The 21088-nt window shown below is 41.7% G+C and overlaps 1 protein-coding gene across 2 annotated transcripts in view; it reads right to left on the reverse strand.

The window, feature by feature from the left end:
* The window catches only part of PAICS (phosphoribosylaminoimidazole carboxylase and phosphoribosylaminoimidazolesuccinocarboxamide synthase), a 130548-nt gene that overhangs the window by 77528 nt on the left and 31932 nt on the right, over nucleotides 1-21088 (reverse strand). For both annotated transcript variants that reach the window (XM_082264894.1, XM_082264893.1), the window contains one exon: nucleotides 17497-17583. In XM_082264894.1, the coding sequence (XP_082121020.1) occupies nucleotides 17497-17583 (87 nt within the window). The remainder of the gene's footprint in view (nucleotides 1-17496; nucleotides 17584-21088) is intronic.

Consider the following 21088-nt stretch of genomic DNA (forward strand, 5'->3'; position numbering starts at 1 on the left):
GGATCTGCTACAGAATCGGAGGAAGAAAAAAGTGTGCTCATGAAACGAAGGCATTCTGGTGAGGGACAGGCTACCACAGATGGAGCAGTGGCATCAACCAGAAGCTCACTGCCAACCACCATTAGCGCAGTGCCATCCACTAGTAGCGTAGTGGCATCCACAAGAAATAGAGTACCACTGCAAGAAAGGCCAAGCACTAGTGGGGTGTCATCTCAGCCCCAAAGGGTTAGAACCCATGCCAGCCTTCCCTATGCCCTTCAAAACCCTCTGTGGCTTCCCCCTAATTCAGGAGCAGCAAAGATCCACCCCTTTTACCGCCCAGTCGGGTGTCCAAGTGAACACAGAGTATTTAGCCCCCATTGATTTTTTTAATTACATTTTTACCCAAGACCTATTATCTTCAATCCATTTGGCCCAATGCAACCTCTATGCACAACAGTTCATTTCAAGCAACCCAGGTTCAAGTTACGCCCGTCCCTATGAGTGGAGAGAACTAACAATGGAGGAATTTAAAATATTTTTAGGACTCACTTTTAATATGGGACTCACAAAAAAAAAAAAAAAATGAATTATACTCCTACTGGTTCACCACATGCCAATCTTCATCCATTATGCCAAGATCAAGATAACTAATGAATATGCAGTTCCTACATTACATTGACAACACCTAGTGCCCTCCTCTAAATGACCCAGCATACGACAAAATATTTAAAATTCGGCCACTTCTAAATTTTTTCTCTGAGAAATTCCCCTATTTATTTACCCCCGACCAAAATATCTCCGTGGATGAATCACTTGTCCATTTTACAGGACAACTGGGCCTCAAGCAGTTTATCCCCAGTCACGGGGTACATCTCCGCCTTCCTGGTGTACAAAGGGGAGGACACCCAGCTGCATCCCCCAGAATGCCCAAAGTACATTGGAGCCAGCGGAAAAGTTGTATGGGAGCTTGTATATCCCCTCCTGGAAAAGGGTGACCATCTATATGTGGATAACTACTACACAAGCTTGCCCCTCTTCCACAATCTTTACAGGAAGAAGGGCCAATGTGGTAGAGTGAGAGCCAATAGGAAGGGCTTCCCGCAAAAGCTTGTTATTCAAAAACAACGACGAGGGGAGATGGTGAGTTTGCGGAATGATGAGATATTGGCTATCGTGTGGAGGGACAGAAGAAATGTCTACATGCTCTCAACTATTCATAATTACACCTACGTGGAAATCCCTAAAAGGAGTGGTTCAATCCAGAAGCCAGTATGTGTCCACAACTATAATTTGTTCATGGGGGGGAGTCGACTTCAATGTTCAAATGATGGAACCCTACCTTCCCACAAGAAAAACCCACCATTGGTATAAAAAAGTCTCCATTTATTTTTGCAGTTTAGCCATATATAATACTTATATTTACCGTAAATCTACTGAGACCCCCGTATCCTACCTTCAATACCAAGAAGAAATTATCACCGCACTTTTGTGCACTGAAGGCTCACCAGAAAGCATTCACTCCGATTCAGTGAGCAGACTCTACGAGCGGCATTTACTTGGGAGACTCCTCCGCCATGAAACAGGCCAAAAATTTCAGAAGACATGCCGGGTGTGCTCCAGAGGAGTTAGAAGAGACACCACGTATTCTTGTCCCCAGTGTCCTTCCCAACTGGGCCTCTGTATAGGTGACTGGTTCCACCGTTACAATACTTCTCTGCATTATTAGGGAAGTTTAGTAAACTTAACTTTTACATCCTGTCATTTACCTCCACACCCCTTATGCCACTGCACTAAATTGTACATGCCTCTGCCTTCTCCGGAATTGACCCTGGCTTGTTATTTGACGACGCTTCTGCCTAACGCTAAACTGCACATACCTCTGCCTCTCTGGAACTGACCCTAGCCTGTTATACGACCACGCTTCTGCCTAACGCTAAACTGTACATCTCTGCCTGTTCCGGAACTGACCTTGGCCTGGTATAAAACCACGCTTCTGCCTAACGCTAAACTGTACATCTCTGCCTGCTCTGGAACTGACCCTGGACTGTTTACTTACCCCGTTTTATGCCTGCCTCTTGGACTGATCTTTTACCCTGCTACAGGAGTAGTGGGATTGATAACACAGGGGTCTCACATAAGTGAGGGGCTTCAGAATTGTTTTACTGGATGAAAAAACAAATTTTTAAAATTTTCTCATTCTCAGATTAGGCTCTGGAGCCCGGAGGCTTCAAAGAGATTTGGGTGGGAGAAGCATCTACCCCGTCCCCATTCTTTTCTGGCCTGCTACCTGTAGTATGGACCATGTTCCTGCCTACGACCAAGACTAATATTTTGGCACTGCTGGTAATATCTCTACCTGCACTGATCCTGGACTGTATATGGACAATATCCCTGCCTGTACTGACTATGGACAATATTCCTGCCTGCTCTCTGCACAATTCTGCTCGCTGTGGCTGACCACGTCCGTGCCTGTTGCCTAGACCAATGCTCTCCTGTTGACAACTACACTACTAAAACCAAAGGTAATCTTTTGTTTACCCTTTTCTCAGTAGAATGTACATGCTATGTATTAGAAATATGAAGGGCCTTCAACAATGTAAGGTGCTACTTGCAAGTCGGGCCTCTGTATGTGACCAGGCAGTCTAAAAGTCTCACACATGTGGTATCGCCATACTCAGGAGGAGTAGCAGAATGTATTTTGGGGTGTAATTTTTGATATGTACATTCTATGCATTAGATATATTTGAAAAATTGACAACTTTGTGTAAAAAAATTGCGTTTTCATTTTCTTTCCACATATATCAAAAACTTGTGGAAAAAAATGACATGTTCAAAAGACTCATTATGCCTCAAAAAATATACGTTGGGGTGTTTGCAAAATGGGGTCATTTTGTGGGCGTTTTTATTGTGCTGGTGCTCCAGGGCTTTCAAAAGTGTGACAGGAAAATATATATGTGTAATTTATGCCCTTTGAACGCCTGGAGGTACTACTTGCATGTTGTGCCTTTGTATGTGGCCAGACTGAGTAAAAGTCTCACACATGTGGTATCGCCATACTCAGGAGGAGTAGCAGAATGTATTTTAGGGTGTAATTTGTGGTACGCATATGCCACGTGAGAGACACAACCTGTTAATATGACAACTTTGTGAAGAAAAAAAAATCCTAATTTTGCAAAGAATTGTGGGAAGAAATGACAACTTCAAAAACTCACCATGCCTCTTACTAAATACCTTTGAATGCCTACTTTTCAAAAAGGGGTCATTTGGGGGGTATTTGTACTTTCCTGGCATGTTAGTGTCTCAAGAAATGAGATAGGCAGTCAGTATATCAGGTGTGATCAGGTGTGATCAGTTTTCATTATTTGGGTTATTTTTACCAAAGATATTTAGCAGTATAAATTTTGGTCAAAATGTATGAAGAAAAATTACTAATTTGCAAAATTTTATAACAGAAACAAAGAAACATGCATTTTTTTACAAAAATTTCAGTCTTTTTTCATTTATAGTGCAAAAAATAAAAAACCCAGCAAAAGAAAGCTCTATTTGTGTGAAAAAAGGACACAAATTTTATATATGTACAGTGTTGCATGAGTAATTATTATTAAAAATGTGGGAGCACTGAAAGCTGAAAATTGGCCTGGTTAGGAAGGGGGTTTAAGTGCACAGTGGGCAAGTGGTTAGGTGATAGTAATTGACGTCCCAGATGAGTCTCCTTTCCCAGTCAAAGCCTGTTATGGGGAAACGCATCGGGCGGAGCTATATTTCCATATTTGTGATGTCATTCTACACAAGCAGGCTGGTGCTGACCGCCGCCGTGTTTGATACTAATGTATAAACAACGCTGATTTGTATCTTCATTCTTGTAGGTGTAACTGTTTTGTCAATAAATGCTGTTTTAACTTATTACACTATGAGGTTTCCCTCTTATCTATACACATGGGGAGTTATTACCAGCCAATTGCCTTACCATTGGAACCTATGGGATTTTCCTTATAAATACCAGTGGAATCAATATCCTTCTCCAGCTTGGCTGCTTTGTCTGTTGGGAGTGTTTAAGGCGTGTGTGACCTCTATAATCTGAAATCCACTGTTTCTGGTAAGCGGTGTGTATATGTGGTGAAGGGATCTGTTTCGAGCACCGTTTCATCTGGATTCCTTTGTGAACAAGGATACATGTTTTTTCACTATTGAAGAGCATAAATCACTTGAAAGACTTTTACTTTCTGAATTTTTTTATGGACACTATGTTTGTTTATTTGAGTGTTTGAAATGATCAATTTGTTTTATAAACTGTCATTAAGTCCTATATGATTAGCGCACCCATTTTTCTTATAACCATGCTGTCAAAGCTTAGGACTGTGAAACAGAGTCGCCCTTGGAACAGGGGATCCAGATAACCTGGAAGGGCCTATAGGGTAAGAGCTTTTGAAGTAACACAGTCTCCTGGGCCAAATCGGTTTGATGAGAATCATCAAAATTCCCTCCATCTTGATCCTGTGGAGCAGAAGAGGAAAAAGCCTCAAAGAAAGAAATACATAGATCAGGTTATATTGACCTCATGGATCAGTATACCACTCAGCTTTCACCAGTGGATCATTGCACCTGGAGACAAATTAGTGCAGTTTGTTGATATTGGAGGCTAGGATGTTTACATCCAGTGTTCTCCACCTGAGATTCAGTTCCTGGGTAAAGATGGAGTAGGTCTGAGCAGGCCAAGAAGTAACAGTGTCTAATAACACAGGGTCAGGCAGAAGCATAGTCTAAACAATCCATGTTACAAACAAGTAGATCAGAGTCAAAAATGGTACAGAATCAAAGTGGATAGTAGGATCCGATTAATCAGGGTCATACACAGTAGTCCACAAAGCAAATACAAGCTGGGTCAAGCAAGAGCACACCAAGTAGAATCCGCTATCACGAGTACCAGTGGTTTGTGCAACAGGTGCTTTAAACAAGGGAAGTGAGGAGCTGGCCAATCCCGATTGTTTCCAGGTAAAGGCTGTCTCTGTTGAGTTTTGCTTTTCACTGACAGATCAACTAAGTACCCCGAATTTACAGGTTGGTCCAGGAAACATCCTTAGGCTATCACACTGGCAAGTTTTAGGAGAATCTTCCAGGGTAGTTGCAGAAAAGATTTTTCAGATTCCAGGGCTGGAATGGCTAAAGACATCCTGGTCCAGGTTTCCAGGCAAAATAAGTAGGTCCATTGACTAACTTCTTATACCAAGTAACCAGAAAGTTGAGTTGTAACAGCCTGGAGTGTAACTGGGCAAATCGGACAGGGCTGCTTCCTCATCCCCCTGCATTAGGGATTCAATGTGTTGCCCGTACTAAGACAACTTAAACATACCCAGAATGTATTTTGTGTAATCAAAAAAATCAGCTGCAGAAGCAGGGGGCGTTATGTGGCTGAAGGTAACTGTCACTGATAAGCAGTAACAAGAACAAACCGAGATAAAACCCGTGACCAGTGCACGGAAAGCAATAGCAGGAAACTAAATAGACAGTGTTAAGTGCGTGCAACACAGCTGTTGTAACGATGCACTGACTTCTCCAGCACATTAATCCTTTCAGGGTAATTACAGGATAAATGGCAATAGTGTGCCATGATCATAAGGGAGCTATTTATTCTGAATTGTATACAGCCAGTTGGATGTCATCACTGCAGTGTATGGCAACTATGGTTTCCATAAAGTAGATTTTATGGACTGATAAAACAAAACAACCAGACACATAAGGAGGTGGGTTAAAAGGAACACCAATGGGGGGCTTTTCGTTTCATTTAGGTCTACCTCACTATACCATGTAATCTGCCATAGTGACCATCCTAACCTCAAAGCTTAAAATGCATTGTAACCTTGCTGGCAGACCATAATAGTAACAACAATATAACCCATTTGTATCAGTCTTTAACATCAACTGCATGTGAATCTGAAACAATAAAGAAGTGTAACAATGAAATATGACTAAAGTCTCATGCTTACACCACATGACCGTAGTACATTAGGTATTTGTTACTACATCACCATTAAAATTACATATATTTAGTCATGTACAGAACCAGGGTCTGGAAGATCAATGGGCATTTTACAAATACAGAAGCAGACTAGAGGCTTGTCCCCATGACCAAGTATTTCCTGTTTCATTTAGATTTGGATAGTGGAGGAAAGATTCAGAGAAAAACAAAACTGCATACAAAGCAGTTGGTCTCTATGCATTTACAACAGGCTTCAGGCCTGTACATAACTAAAACTGCCCAAAGACTAAGCTCACAGTCACACACTCAGGCTTGTACTAAAATCTCACTATACATGAGGTCACGAAGATCCAGTTCCATAAAAATTGGATAAGACTGTATGAACCAATCACTGGATCAATTTGTCCACCTACACGTATCTTCCATTTAGATATAACATCAGACTGTACTGTTTTTTTAATGCTGGGTGTGGCAAAGCTGTGTACACATACCATCAAACCACAGAAAAACAAGACTGGAAGAAAATAAAACTGTTATGAAAAATTATATTATAAATGGCATAATACAAGGGTATTGAATTGCAATTTATGGAGGTCCAATCAGTAAAAGACCAGAAACACATGAGCCTCCACATCAGCCCCCCTCCCCTTATATCACAATCAAGCTCCTACATCAGTGTCCTCAGTCCTCCCTACATATCACAATCCCCCTTTTCATCACAGTCCCTCACATCACATTACAGTTCCCCCTTCACAGAAGTGTTCTTAACATCCACTTCACATCCTACCATAGCCATGTCCTCTACCCCCCCTCACATCCCCCTCCCCCTACAGCCAGGTCCTCTATCCACCCCCCCCCCCTCCCCAGCCATGTCCTCTGCCCCCCTTCAAAACACAGCCATTTCTTCTACCCCCTCCCCTCTTCCCCTCTTAACATCACCCCCCCACCCGCATCCTCTGCCCCCCTTCAAATCACACCCCCTTTACACAGCTATGCCCTCTGTCCTCACTGGTAGTATCGCCAAAACGCATACAACATCTCACTATGTACTAAACACAGAGCATGAAGTCTCCTCTTTAGGTTCTCCACGTTCCACTCCGCTAAAAGCTAGCAAGCAGCTGGATGCCTGGACACAAAGAGCAAACAGTTAAGAGGATACAGACTTCTGGTTCAGTTGCTTCATGAGGAAGGAGAGAGTGAGCTTGGCTCCCGCTGCGCCCACCACAGCTCTGCATAAAAATACCTCCCGGAAGAATACACACCATGGCCACCTCACCCGCTTCAACGGAGGAGAGACAAGGAACGGCCATGAATCGCTTTGTGAAGTGTTCACAGTTCCAGCCGCTCACAGCACCGGACCGACACAGCAGTGTGGGTCAGCCTATGATTTATGACACCAAATTTTGAGTGTCCAACATACGATTTTCCACAATCAAGTCAGCCCTGCATGTGAATCTCTGCATTTATTGATTACCTATCCGGTAAGCACATTACCTAAGAGACTCTGGATTGCTAGAGCGCTGATCAAGATTTACATCACTCTTTAATAAATTCACGTAAACACATTGGGACTTTACGTTCTTTGGACATTGATTTGTTCTATATCATTTAGTGCGACTTATTTTTTATACTGATACATAAAAACCTCCCCTGCACCACGCACTCACCCATAACAGACAGTGCGGGTCGCAAGATATCCATTTGTCTCAAGTTCCCATCCCATGATATACAAATATCTAACATCTATGCGCCAAACTCCCCAAAAACTATTTTCTTCGAAGAAACTGCTAAATGGCTTCTTCAAAACCCAACCGTGTCACACATTATAGGGGGCGACTTTAATATGGTTATGTACCCAAATGAAGATCGTAAATCCCAATCAAAGCCACAATCTGCTGTGAAGACAGCACCCCCACACACGATAAACCCCACTTTCGTCCATGATTTCGGCTCTTAACCTGACAGATGTATGGCGACTCAGCCACCCCAGTGACAGAGAATTAATGTTTTATTCTCCTCTACAAGACTCCCTGGCCAGATTAGATTATCTCTTTTGCACCCCGAAGCTGATACAAAATATTCAAGCTTCAGAAATACAGGAACAAGCGATATCAGATCACTCCCCAATATTACTCTCATTAGAGTTGTCACAGATTTTCCCGACACCCAAATTACTGAAATTCCCCAATTACCTGGCCAATAATTAAGATTTTCAACACCACTTACGTAACTCCTGGAACTAAAACATCTCACACAACCAAGAGCATGAGAACAACCCTATATTGTTCTGGGAGGCAGGCAAATCTGTACTGAGGGGTAATATTATCTGATTTACAACACAATACAAGAAAACCCTGCTTAAAAATATCAACAAACAAGCGAAAATCTATGCATAGCACAGAATGACCTAGCTAGGTCAAACTCCCCAGGACACATAGATGCCTGTCACTCGGCCAAGCGCCAATTTGATCTCTGGGCAGAACATCTAGAACAATCAAAGCACTCACATCTAGATGCTCTCTAGACTGGTTAAGGGTCCCTACACGCCAACACATATACTGCTCCTAAAAGACAGAAAAGGCCGCCTTACCTAAACCCCCAAAGGAGATTACAAACATCCTGGAAACCTACTATGCAAGTCTATATTCTAAAGACACCATCAATATATAGACGCCGATAACGTTTTACAAGAAAGAAAGAAAGAAAGTTACCCTCTCTAACACACTCGCAACTAGAATCCCTAAACGCACCAATCTCACAGGACAAAATAACCAAAACTATCAAATCCACTGCCAACCATAAAGCCCCCGGACCTGATGGCTACACGGTTGAGTTCTATAAAATGTCCATAGATACCCTGCTACCAAATTTAACATCCCTTTATAATTCAATCTGGAATGAAAACAAATATTTACCCACAGGTAACCAAGCGTATATCAAACTAATAGCCAAAAAAGGAAAGGACAGCGCACTACCTGGTTCATATCACCCTATCTCGCTGTTGAACTTAGATGCAAAAATTATGTCCAAAATAATAGCATCCAGACTATCGCTCCTCCTGCCAATGATTATACACAATACACAATTAAGTTTCGTTAAAGGTCAATCCACAACATCCAATATATGCAAAGTTCTAGCTGCCCTTGAACATGCTAAATCCCACCCGTCAAAACAAATGGCTTTAATGTCCCTAGATGCGGAAAACTTTGACAATGTGAACTTTAAATGGCTTTTTCTGACTCTAATGAGATTTGACTTCTCGGGCCGTATATTTGAATTTGTCCGATCCATGTACGCCTGTCCAACTGCACGCATTATCACAACAGCGGGCATATCCAATTCAATACCCCTACATAAGGGTACCAGGCAGGTTTGCCCACTATTGCCTATACTCTTCAACCTAGCCCTAGAACCCCTGTCGAGATTTCTATTAGAATTAGCCCCTATACAGGGCACCCACATAGGAAAAGAGGAAATTCGGACGGCGGATCAGCTTGTTTGCTGATGACATGCTCCTATTCACCTCAAATCCGAATTCAGATCTGAAAACGTTACACTCCCTGGTAGATGATTTCAGGGATATTATGGGACTCAAGGTAAATTATGACAAAAAGTGAAGACTGTAAGAATATTTAATAATAAATATCTTGCGCTCGTACTTAATTATGTCAGAATATTTATACTGCTCTGAATATAGCAGTGTATTTATTTATGGTTAATAAGCAAAGATCTGTGCGGTAGGAGAGTCTTCACCTATTCCATAAATCAATGTCGTGAATTATTTTTAATTGATTAATTTCTTTTTAAAAGCATATACCAATCTTAGTGAGTACAGTCTACAGTGTGGAATATATATAAAAATATTTATTCTCAAGACATGTAAACACAATATATGATCAAACAAGAAGTGACACAAAAAGATAACTCTACAGAAAAAAAAAAATACTAACTTCAAATAATCAATGCAATGTGATGTTTAGCTCAATAATGAAAGTGAAACTGAAACAAAGTGAAAGTGAAACCAAAACGAAAGCAAGATTACCATTTCTTCCCAGGTATAGTATAAGCCATAAATTAATGTTCGATATAAACAGACTACAATGGTCTGCGAATCACATAACCCAAAGTCATTCCACTGCAGACGGAATGAGAATAAGCCATGCAAAACGGAAGACCCAAAATTGCAAATAATGCACTAATCTGATATTAATAAAAATGTATAAAAACAAAAATCAGTTATTTAGAGAAAAATCTACTATGGTTTATACGGCTGGCATTGTAATCTCATTACCCTTAAATATGCAATATAAAACATATAAGGAAAGAATAAACAATTGTTGAATAAAATCAAATAACATAGCAAGGCATATTTACCACACTTAAGATGGCCGCTAGCTTCAAATCGTTACCAGAGTCCTAAGATGGATGCCAATGAGGGAGGAGTTTCCTCCAAGTTTCAGATGAATGATGGACAAAATGGAGTATGTCTGGATGAGTCTATTGAGTAATGTAATAGTGTGTGTGATGTAAGTGTATTGTCTGATGGGCAGTGTAATGTGTCTCTCTCTCATCTGGGTTGGTCTTTTATATGGTAAGAACAAAGAGCTATAAAAATTACCATAAGTAAAACCCAGAGGGATGAAACATTATCCCAATTGGTCGGGATATCCTATACCTAAACTGGTGAGGTCAGAGACACACCTCTTTTGATAATTAACCCAATACTTGGTATAATAAAATTAAAGGATGATTTCTCTATATGTAAGATTAATCATATAACACAACATAAAACTTTGTCCAGTACATACATAAATGTCCATCTGTATCTCCATCATTCTCTGGCAATTATGGGATCTGGTAAACCATTTTTACAATAATTATTTTTAATACAAAATAATATTTCTCTATGGGAAATATCAGAATGATCTCAAAACTGCACCTGGTATTTCGCCTCCAGGAGGCAGTATTGCACTGTTCATTAGATTTTGTATTTAACATACGTCACAACATACAATGGCCTACTCTTTGCAAGTGACCTATGACCTAAGACGGTTTCAAGCAATTAAATCACTTGTCTGTGTCTTACACTGTCAATTAAGATGTCTGGCCTGTAGGATTTACGTTAAATAGCCCAGTCCAAAGTAATTCTTATATAAACACTCCTACCACATGCCTTGAAATGAAGTAATACGTTTTTAAGACACACAAGTCCTTACACATCATAGAAAAGTATACTTATGTATATATGTATATTATATATCTAATATTTTATAAGTATCAAGTTCACACTTCTATATTAATAAGAATACAATGTATTATCGTTAATATACATCTCACATATGATGATGTTTTCTAAAACTTATTTTTTTAAATAATCCTTTAAAAGAAATATACTGACTATATTGTTCATTGTTATATATACAGATAAGATTACAGGCCAGACTAGCCATGAGTGACTAGTACGATGTCTCGCCAATTGATTCTTATCTGATGAAATGTATGTATTGCCTTATTTACGATTACATAGATACAAAGATCTCTGTTGAAACTATAAGACCCTATTGTTGAAATTCTATGCTCTCTTGTAAGCTTGTAAGAGACATTTTGTTTAACAAGTACGTAATGAACTTTGTTTCACCCTGAAAACAAGATGGACGCCAGGCTGTACCATTCAGAATCTCTTATGCATAATATGAAATATATGGCTTTTAAAATCATTTTTATTCTATTATTATTTTAATCAACCCCCAATAGTCCTGACAAGACTTACCCCTTATACAAACGAGGATAACGCAATGGGACCCATCTTTGCCCTTCCCATTGGCACACAATTACATCACCTATCTAGGTATGAAGATTGGTAAGGACCCATCCTTATTATACCATTTTAATTTTACACCCCTAATAGAGAAAATTAGAAAGGAATTGGAGGTTTGAATGACTCTGCCCCTTTTTCGGAAGGTGCCACCTAATTAGCTTCCCTCGTCTACTATATCCTCTCCAAACCATACCTACTTTATTGAAACACAAAGATGTGCAAACTTTTAATAAAGTGATCTCATCATTCATATGTAATACCTAGAGACCACGCATCTCACTATCGAAAATGCACCTTCCGAAGAACGAGAGGGGTGCTGGACTACCAGATATCAGATTGTACAATTTAGCTTGTTTACTTAGATACAGCTTGGATTGGATTTCTGGTTCATCCAACTACTCTAACTATTCTCTGGAGTCCAACAAAACTTACCCCCCTCCAACTAACAGGAATACTCCATAGCAAGTTAACTGTGCTTCCGAAAGACCTACAACACCACATCTTAATTCGAGACACAGCAATAGCTTGGAGGGAAGTCCAGAAGAAACTACGTCTACCATCTAACATCTCTAATTACCTCCCAATCCAAGGCACCCCAATGTTTCCGCAATCCTCAGATAATGGAGCATTCAAACTATAGGAAAAAGTGGATCTAATCAAAGCGACCTCCCTCTTCCATACAAAGACTATATCAGTAAAATCCTTCGATGATCTGGCCAAAGAGTACAGTCTCCCCCAGACCCATATGATTTACTACTACCGAACGATATCCTACGTCGCTTCTTGCTCAAAGAGTTTTACCAATGGCTTTAAACCATCCATCATTGACAAAATGGTAACCCAGAATTCATACTCTATTTCCATTGCTTATGAACTGCTACAGAACAAAATAAACGAAACCTCCCCAAAGGACTTATTCGCAAAATGGAATAAGGAATTCCCAACATAAGAATTATAAAAACATATTTTAAAAGGATACATGACGTTACGGAAATACACAATAAATGAAGCATAGAGGGAGACCCAATTCAAACTGATACAAAAAGCTTATATACCAGCCCTTTTCATAAAAACAAAAGTACATAAGTCCATGTGCCTGCAATGCAGCTCCCCTAACCCAACACTGGCTCATAGATTTTGGCATTGCCCTCGGATCTCTTCATTCTTAAATGGTTAAAAATGCTTTAATTCCTGTTAACCCCTAACTTACCATGTTTATCTGTAAGTGCTGTGTATCAAAATATAATTGTGTTCTTTTTTTCTGTAACCAAAATCCTTAATAAAAATATAATATATTATAAAAAAAAAAAGGAGGATGCAGAGACTTCCACACAGTTCTGGACAGCAGGCAGCACAACACTGGTTGAGTGCCAGGAGTGGGAGCTGCTGGACTTAACCAGCAGTTGATTGGTTGCTAGAATGCAGGACGTTTTTGAGCAACCAATCACCAGCTTGTTAATAGGAAAAGTTAAAGCGGTTGTAAAATCTCTTTTTGTTTTTTTTTTTAAATAACAAACATGTTATACTTACCTCCTCTGTGCAGTTGGTTTTGCACAGGGCAGCCTTGATATTCCTTTTCTCAGGTCTCTCTTCGCTGCTCCTAGCCCTTCCCTCCAGTCAAGTGCTCAAAAAGAAATCAGCTTGCTATGGGGGCACCCGAGCCAGGTTGCAGCTCCGTGTGTCCATTCAGACACAGCACTGAGGTTCCCTCTCTCTTCTAATTGGCTAAATGACTTTGACTGACAGCCGTGGGAGCCAGTGGCGCCTGCAGCTGTGTCTCAGTCTATCAGGATGGAGAGTCCTGGACGGCCGAAGGACTTGCGGACATCGCTTGACAGAGATAGGGCTCAGGTAAGTATTAGGAGGTGCTGGGGAGGCTGCTACACACAGAAGTTTTTTTCGTACACATTTTTACCAATAAAACTCCATGACTTTTACATGACTTTTCCATGATTTCAAGTAAATATTCATGACCTAATGTTTCATGAAATGTCTATGTAACTTTGTAATTTAACCAATATTATCAACTATATTCTAATATACTGCAGAAAGAAAAAGATTTGAAGGACGCTCCTGCTTGGGGATAAAGCTTCAGTTCAGGCAGTCATGATGGATAAGGTGCAGCCAGACTGGTATGGATGGCACAAGTGCGGTGCTTACATCAAAGGCAGCTCTTTGTTAGGCCGAAGCAACAGTCCCATGAACAGGCAGAAAAGAGAGAAAGGCGCCACTCAGCGTAGCAGATGTAAATCATTTTATTGACACATATTAGAAACTTACATGGAGGTAAGCGTCTATCTTCATAGCGCGGCGTCCTTCCGGGTCCGCTGTGTTTTAGTCCCTGAGGCTGGCCAGCAGCCGGGAGATGACACTAGGGGAGAACCAATCAGGGGACTCAGTCAGATCGAGGCAGCAGTGAAGCGTATACCTCACTGGAGGGCCGCATGGACGCGGGGGGTGGGGGGGGGTTTAACCAGTTTCGGAGCATGTGTGAACCGCTCCTTCTTCAGGGGTCCCCTGATTGGTTCTCCCCTAGTTTTATCTCCTGGCTGCTGGCCAGCTTCTGGGATGGAAACACTGCGGACCCAGAAGGACGCCGAGCTATGAAGATAGACGCTTACCTCCATGTAAGTTTTTAATATGTGTCAATAATATTATTTACATCTGCTACACTGAGTGGTGCCTTTCTCTCTTTTCTGCATATTCGAATATACAGTGATTGTGAAACAAATTTCCATGACTTTTCCAAAACTTTGTGGGTTAAATTATTTTCCAAAACTTTTCCAGGCCTGGAAATTGCCATTTTAAAATTCCATGACTTTTCCAGGTTTTTCATGAATGTATGAACCCTGCTTAATGCACCTCACCCCTGTCCAGTGCTTTGCTGCCTCCCTCTCTCTAACTGTAACGGAGAAGAAAGCAGCTCCTTAAATGTAGTGACAGCAGCGGTCTGGACTGGATAGTGACTCAGTCCGGATGCAGACCGCGGTCCGCCATTTAAGGATGCCTGGTATATGATCTATGCATAGTGTAATATGCATGGTGTGATTGCGCATGTCTATATTATCTATAAAAGGTTGTAGAATTTTATAGTCAGAATCTATTTGTGCAGTGCAACCTTTTATCTACAAACATCAAGGGACACTTTTTTGATATTATGGTTTATGGCAAAATTACAGAAAAATATATTAGAAAACAAATTGGGAAAGCTGAAGTCCAGAAAGATATAATGAAGTTAGGTATTTTTTTTTGAAAAAATGATTGTCTTTTTAAACATAACTGGTGTAAGTACCTGAATAGGCATCTGAATCTACCTTGATATCAGCCTTCTGTAATTCACTGAACAGCAATATATCTGTGCTGACAAGAAAAACGGCTGATAGGAAGAGACAGCAGAGTCTGCTGCTGTCCCTTCTTCAACCAATCACAGGTTGAGAAGTGTCCAAAAATTGGATTTTTGACTTACTGTAAAATCAATTTCTCTGATGTTTCTTGATGGACACAGCTCTTTATCTTCTTGACCACTACAGTTTACACTGCCCCCTACAGGAGTAGGACACTAGGCAGGAAAAAGCTTGACTACGCCTATGGGGCAGTCCCACTCTCAGCTATAGGCAATCAGTTTTGTTACAAGCAGCGTCAGAAGAAAGCCAACTCCACAGAGGGGTAGGTGCTGTGTTGGTCAATGAACATCAGAGAAATGGATTTTACAGTAAGTTAAAAATCCCATTTTCTCTTTCATTCATTGACAAACACAGCTCTTAATCTTCTTGACCATTGGGACAAAAACAATACACCCTCAAAGAGGACCAGGTCCTCTAAACAGCAGCCTCCAAAACCTTGCGGCCAAAAGAAGCATCCACAGATGCCAACACATCCACCTTATAAAACTTTGCGAAAGCGTGCACAGACGACCAGGTGGCCACCTTGCAAACTTGCAGCACTGACGCCTGATGACAGAAGGCCCAGGAGGCACTAAGCGCCCGAGAAGAGTTCGCCGGAACAGGGAAAGGAGGAACCTGACTCATAATGGAATAGGTCTAAATCATCATCTGTCCGATCCATTTGGAAATGGTGGCAGCAGAAGCGGCCAACCCTTTTTGAGGTCCATCCGTGAGTACAACTTGTGAGTCTGACTTCCTAAAAGACTTCCATAGCTGCCAGGTACACCCTAATTGCCTGAAATTTTTTGGGGCCCAGCCGCAAGCACATGGATCCCAGCCAGGCAGGGGGCTTCAGCAAACCGCACTGGGGCCACCCCCATGGAGGCGCCCGACTCGGCCGCATGGCCCAGTAGGCCGCGGCCTAAGTTTTTGTTCATGCCCAGGCGCTTGGGCGCGTGCCCCTGCGGAGCCGACCACCCAGGGGTAGCGGAGGGGAGGGCGGATGCCCAAACGGTGGGTAGTGGTTTCAGCCACCCTCACTGGGGCCTCCCTGCAGAGCTCCCGACCAGTAGGCCGCGCCCTAAATTTTTTGTCCGGATCCGGCCTTGTGTGACGCAGACCCCCGGATGCTAAACCATCCGCTCCCCTAGCCCAACAATTGCAGCAGGGAGCCCAGAGGACAGAGGACATCCCTGCCCTAGTCACCGACCCCCAGGGTGGCAAGGAACCCTGCTCAACCCCCCCCCGTTGTGCACCAGGAAAAAACGGTCAACAGCAACTCCAACAAGCCCCCCTTAAGAGCATGTGGCAAAAGCCAGCTCATAACCTCACCCAGGAAGGGGGGCCAGAAGACCCACAGTGACCACTGAAATTTAAGAGGGGCGGAGGGGAAGGAGGGGAACCCGGGGTCTCACCGTCCTAGGGAGGGGCCCATGTCCACCCCAAAACCCTCCAGGGGAAGAGGGGGGACAGCTACTTACCACACCAGGAACAGGGTGGCTACCGCTCCTGACAGACCACCACTCCATCAGAATGTGGATGGCTGTCCACCAGGAAGAGCGCTGTGACTCATGCTGAGGCCAGGTCGTATGCGCCCTCGCGAGAGGTTTAACTCGCAGGCCAGCCCCAGTCCAGTGGTGTTATGTCGCGGCCGACCTAGCGCCGAGCTGAGGCCTGCACGCACTCACTGGCCAGACTGGGGGGACCCTCTGGATCCAAATTATCCAGTCCGGCAATTGATTGTAGATTCTCACAGGAACAAAATAACAAAGATAGGAAAAAATTAAATTTCAAGGAAAAGTGCCTATAGCTAAGAGTGGGAGTATACTCCCTGGGACTGCCCCATAGGCGTAGTCAAGCTTTTCCTGCCAAATGTCCTACTCTAGTAGGGGCAGTATAACACAATGGTGAAGAAGATAAAGAGCTGTGTCCGTCAATGAACGAAAGAGAAATTTAATTTTCCTGTGCTCTTTTGCAAGGCTGTGTAAATCACAGAACTGGCCGGGCACAATTATAAATCCTTTGGCAGGTAAAACAGCTCTAGTATAAGTATTATGACTGTTTTAGCTTGTCAGATCAGCTCTAAAAAACTAACAGAGAACCAAGGCTGACAAAGAAAAAGCATAAAAGAAAAGATGCAGGGTGATGGGAAGTTTGTATTCTATAATTCCAGTGCTCCAATTATAGAGCAGCCTGCATGTGTTATGGTAAGGATATCCCTGTGAGAAGTCTTGGGTGAAAATGTATAATTAGGTTGTGGTTAAAAAAGAAAAAAAAAAAAAAAATCCAACATAACTGATCCCTGATCCTTATACAAGGATATGGCAAGTTCTCACCTACAGGTGCCGATTCTTCTTTTATGTTGGTCTCTACAGCATTTCCTCTAGTAGGCAAAGCATGCTCCTCTCTTTCACGACATTGGCCTACAAATAAACAGGTGTCGTATTAATAACATTATTTTCATGCTTGGTAATACCTGTATAAAGACAGAAATTACAGTAGTGGTCAAGTACAGAGTGCTTATTGTTCAAGGTTTTAGCTTTACAATTATAGTAGTTCTAAAAGTTGTTTACCTTAGTGTAGAAATATAGGAAAAACTTTTTTTTTTATCATTTTGGATAAAGAAAGGGAGGGTATGGGTATAACCCCTGTAAGTTTTATTTTTGCCATCTTTATCCCATTGTGGAGATTTCCCTTCACTTCCTGTCCTACAGCCAAACAGGAAGTGGGCAGAAATTGCTGCAAATATAAGGAATTCCTTTCGGACCCCTAGGTCACCAGAACTAGTGTCCCCCTTAAAAGATTTCCCCTCTATTACTTTCTGGGGGCTACCCAAAATTTGGGATTTTCTTTCACCCTTACTTTCAATGACAATGGTAAACAGGACAAATAGGAGGGTGAACAGACAGCAATGAAAACTGTTAGATGTTCTAATCCCTCTCCACTCCATCCAAAACTAAAAAAAAAAGTTTTCCCTTCAGTTATACTTTAATACATTCCTTACATTTGGAGGGAAAAAAAAAGTCCCAACAATGTTGTTGTGCCCCCCTCCCTCCCTAGACACCCGAGTCCTCTTACGATACAGTATTGTCCTGCCTGTAGCACTGCTGCTCCCTCGTCCTGGTCTCACAGGCTCCTGCTGCTGACAGTCAAATCCTGTGAGGAGGGAGCAAGAAGCATGGCGTGTGTCTATGGACGCACATAGCCTAGCTAAGGAGCACGTCCACATGGGTACCCCCTCAGCACATGGCTTGCTGAGGGGGCACCTGCAGGAAAAAGGGAAAGACAGCTCTGGCTGGACCAAAAAACTGGTGGTAAGCCACCACACCACTGATATCCTTGAACAGAGCAGGTAAGCATAACATCTTTTTTACTTTAACCACTTAAGGACCGGAAGATTTTACCCCCTTAATGACCAGGCCATTTTTTTGATACGGCACTGCCTTATTTTAACTGACAATTGCGCGGTCGTCCGACGCTGTACCCAAATAAAATGGATTCATTTTTTTCCTCACAAATTGAGCTTTCATTTGGTGGTATTTGATCACCTCTGCTGGTTTTTTTTATCACTATAAACAAAAAAAGAGCGACAACTCTGCAAAAAAAAAAAAAAAAAAATTAAATTTTTTTTTCTTTCTGCTATAAATCATATCCAATAAAAAAAATTAAAAATCAAATGTTTTCATCATTTTAGGCCAATATGTATTCTGCTGCATATTTTTGGTAAAAAAAATCCCAATTAGTATATATTGATTGGTTTGCGCAAAACTTATCACGTCTACAAACTAGGGGATAGATTAATGTCATTTTTATTTTAGTAATGGCGTCAATCAGCGATTTTTAGCAGGACTGGGACATTGCGGCGGACAGATCGGACACCTAACACTTTTGAGGATACCAGTGAAATTACTACAGTAATCAGTGCTAAAAATATGCACTATTACTGTAATAATGACATTGGCAGGGAAGGGGTTAGCACCAGGGGCAATCAAAGGGTTAAGTGTGCTCCTAGGGAGTGCTTTCTAACTGTGTGGGGGATGTACTCAACAGATGAAAACATTAATAAATGTTTTATAAATAGTAGGAACACAGGATCCCTGTGTTCATCTGTGACAGAACGGCGGTCTGCCTTGTTTACATAGTGTTCTGTCTCCACGGGGAGCATTCGCGGGTGGCTGGCGGACATCGCGTCTGCCGGACCCTCTAATTGGCTCCCCCTCTGGCCAATTGGCGCGCATGCCCCAATGTCTATTACATGAAGCGACGTACAGGTACGTTGTTTCGCGTAATAGAGCTGACCTGCCGCAGTAAAACTAAGGGGGCAGGTCGGCAAGTGGTTAATAAAGAACACAAGTTAAGGTTTAGGAACACTTTAAAGGATGAGCTCACCTTTGGTAACAATGTAACACCAGTATTTAGGGTGTAACATGTAACATGTTACCCAAGAGCACCTGCCTGTGCCCCTGTGATCTCCTGCTGTGACAGCGGGTTGCAGATTGTCCCCCAGCACCCGCTATCACAATAAAAAAAGAGTGCAGCCATGCGAGCCTCCACCCACACGCCCGTATCATTCATTTACAGCGATCTTTGAATTGATGAACCTTAACTACCACCTGCCACCGTGGAAGACTTGTAGTTCTTAATGCACTATGGGGGCTCTGGTAAGCGCTCTTGTAGGTCACTGATCTTCCTGCTCTCCAGTAACTGTCAGCTCATACAGAAGGTACGGCTATACTGTGATTCTGCAGAAGCCTAACACTGCACCCGCAATCTCCTGATCGTGGGTGCAATGCTCTGCAGGCTTGAGAAAACCAAAAGAATAAATGCACATTTTTTTACCTGCAAAAATATGTGCATTTATTTATTTTAAAGGTGAACTTAACCTTTAAATAAGCAAGGTGAAACTATTTAAATTCCAGGAATAAATAAATTCCTTGTAAAAGTAGCTAATACACATGTAACAGAATGAGAAAGTGTTTTATTGTTTGGGGTACACTGAATCAAGGTTTATCAGATTCAATTCTTGGTTTATGAGCAACCTTGAAAATATCTGCTATAGCAGTATACAGTAATTCTCCTACCTGAACATCACTGTTTTATCGCTTGTGTGTGAAAGCAGGTTTGGTGTCACACTGGCCTTCTGGAGTGTAATTTCAGTGCGAGAAGTTATTTTTTTCCAACTATAACCCAAGCTAATTTTTTGACTTTATTGCATATTAAGGCTACGTTCACATCTTGGCGTTGCTATTTACAGGCGTTTTTTCAGGCGTTTTTAGGTTGACAATTAACCAATGGAAAAAAATAAAAACGCCTGTAATCTGCCCAAAAAGAAGCTCATGTACTTTTTGAGCATTGGGCGTTTTGCTTAAAATGTTAAAACACTCAGATGTGAACAGGGGCCATTGAAATTAATAGGATTTGTCTTGTTGGGGCGTTTTTTGAGCTGATGCTAGAGCTGAAAAACGCCCCAAAATGCCTAAATGTTAACCTTAGCCTAAAGTATAACTGTACTTTTAATACACATGAAATCAAGGGATACCAAGAAATTAGAAAAAAAAAATGCAAAAAAAACCTAGTCTGTCCTACCATTTCTCTCTGTGTTTTTAGTGCTTGCAACACAGGTCTAGTTTGTGCTGTAATTGCAGACAATTTGGCTCCTTCACTGCTAGTGGCTTTAAATGATGCTTTCTATGCTGCAATGCATTCATGCAGACATTGGAGATCACAAACTACAAGGAGTTTACCAAGCCCGTACCATCTCTATTATACATGTAATTCCAAAAAATCGAGTTGCACAAAGATGAATGCTAATCTAGTATTCTAGTAGGGTCTCTAGAGATGTCTTCTCCATTCTCAGTCTTCATGTGTTAACATGTAACTAAACATAGAAAAGGGCTGCCTCCTTCCAATAATCTGTGATCAATAATT

The sequence above is a fragment of the Pelophylax lessonae genome (assembly GCF_965119305.1).
Source record: "Pelophylax lessonae genome assembly, chromosome: 1".
Lineage (NCBI taxonomy): Eukaryota > Metazoa > Chordata > Amphibia > Anura > Ranidae > Pelophylax > Pelophylax lessonae.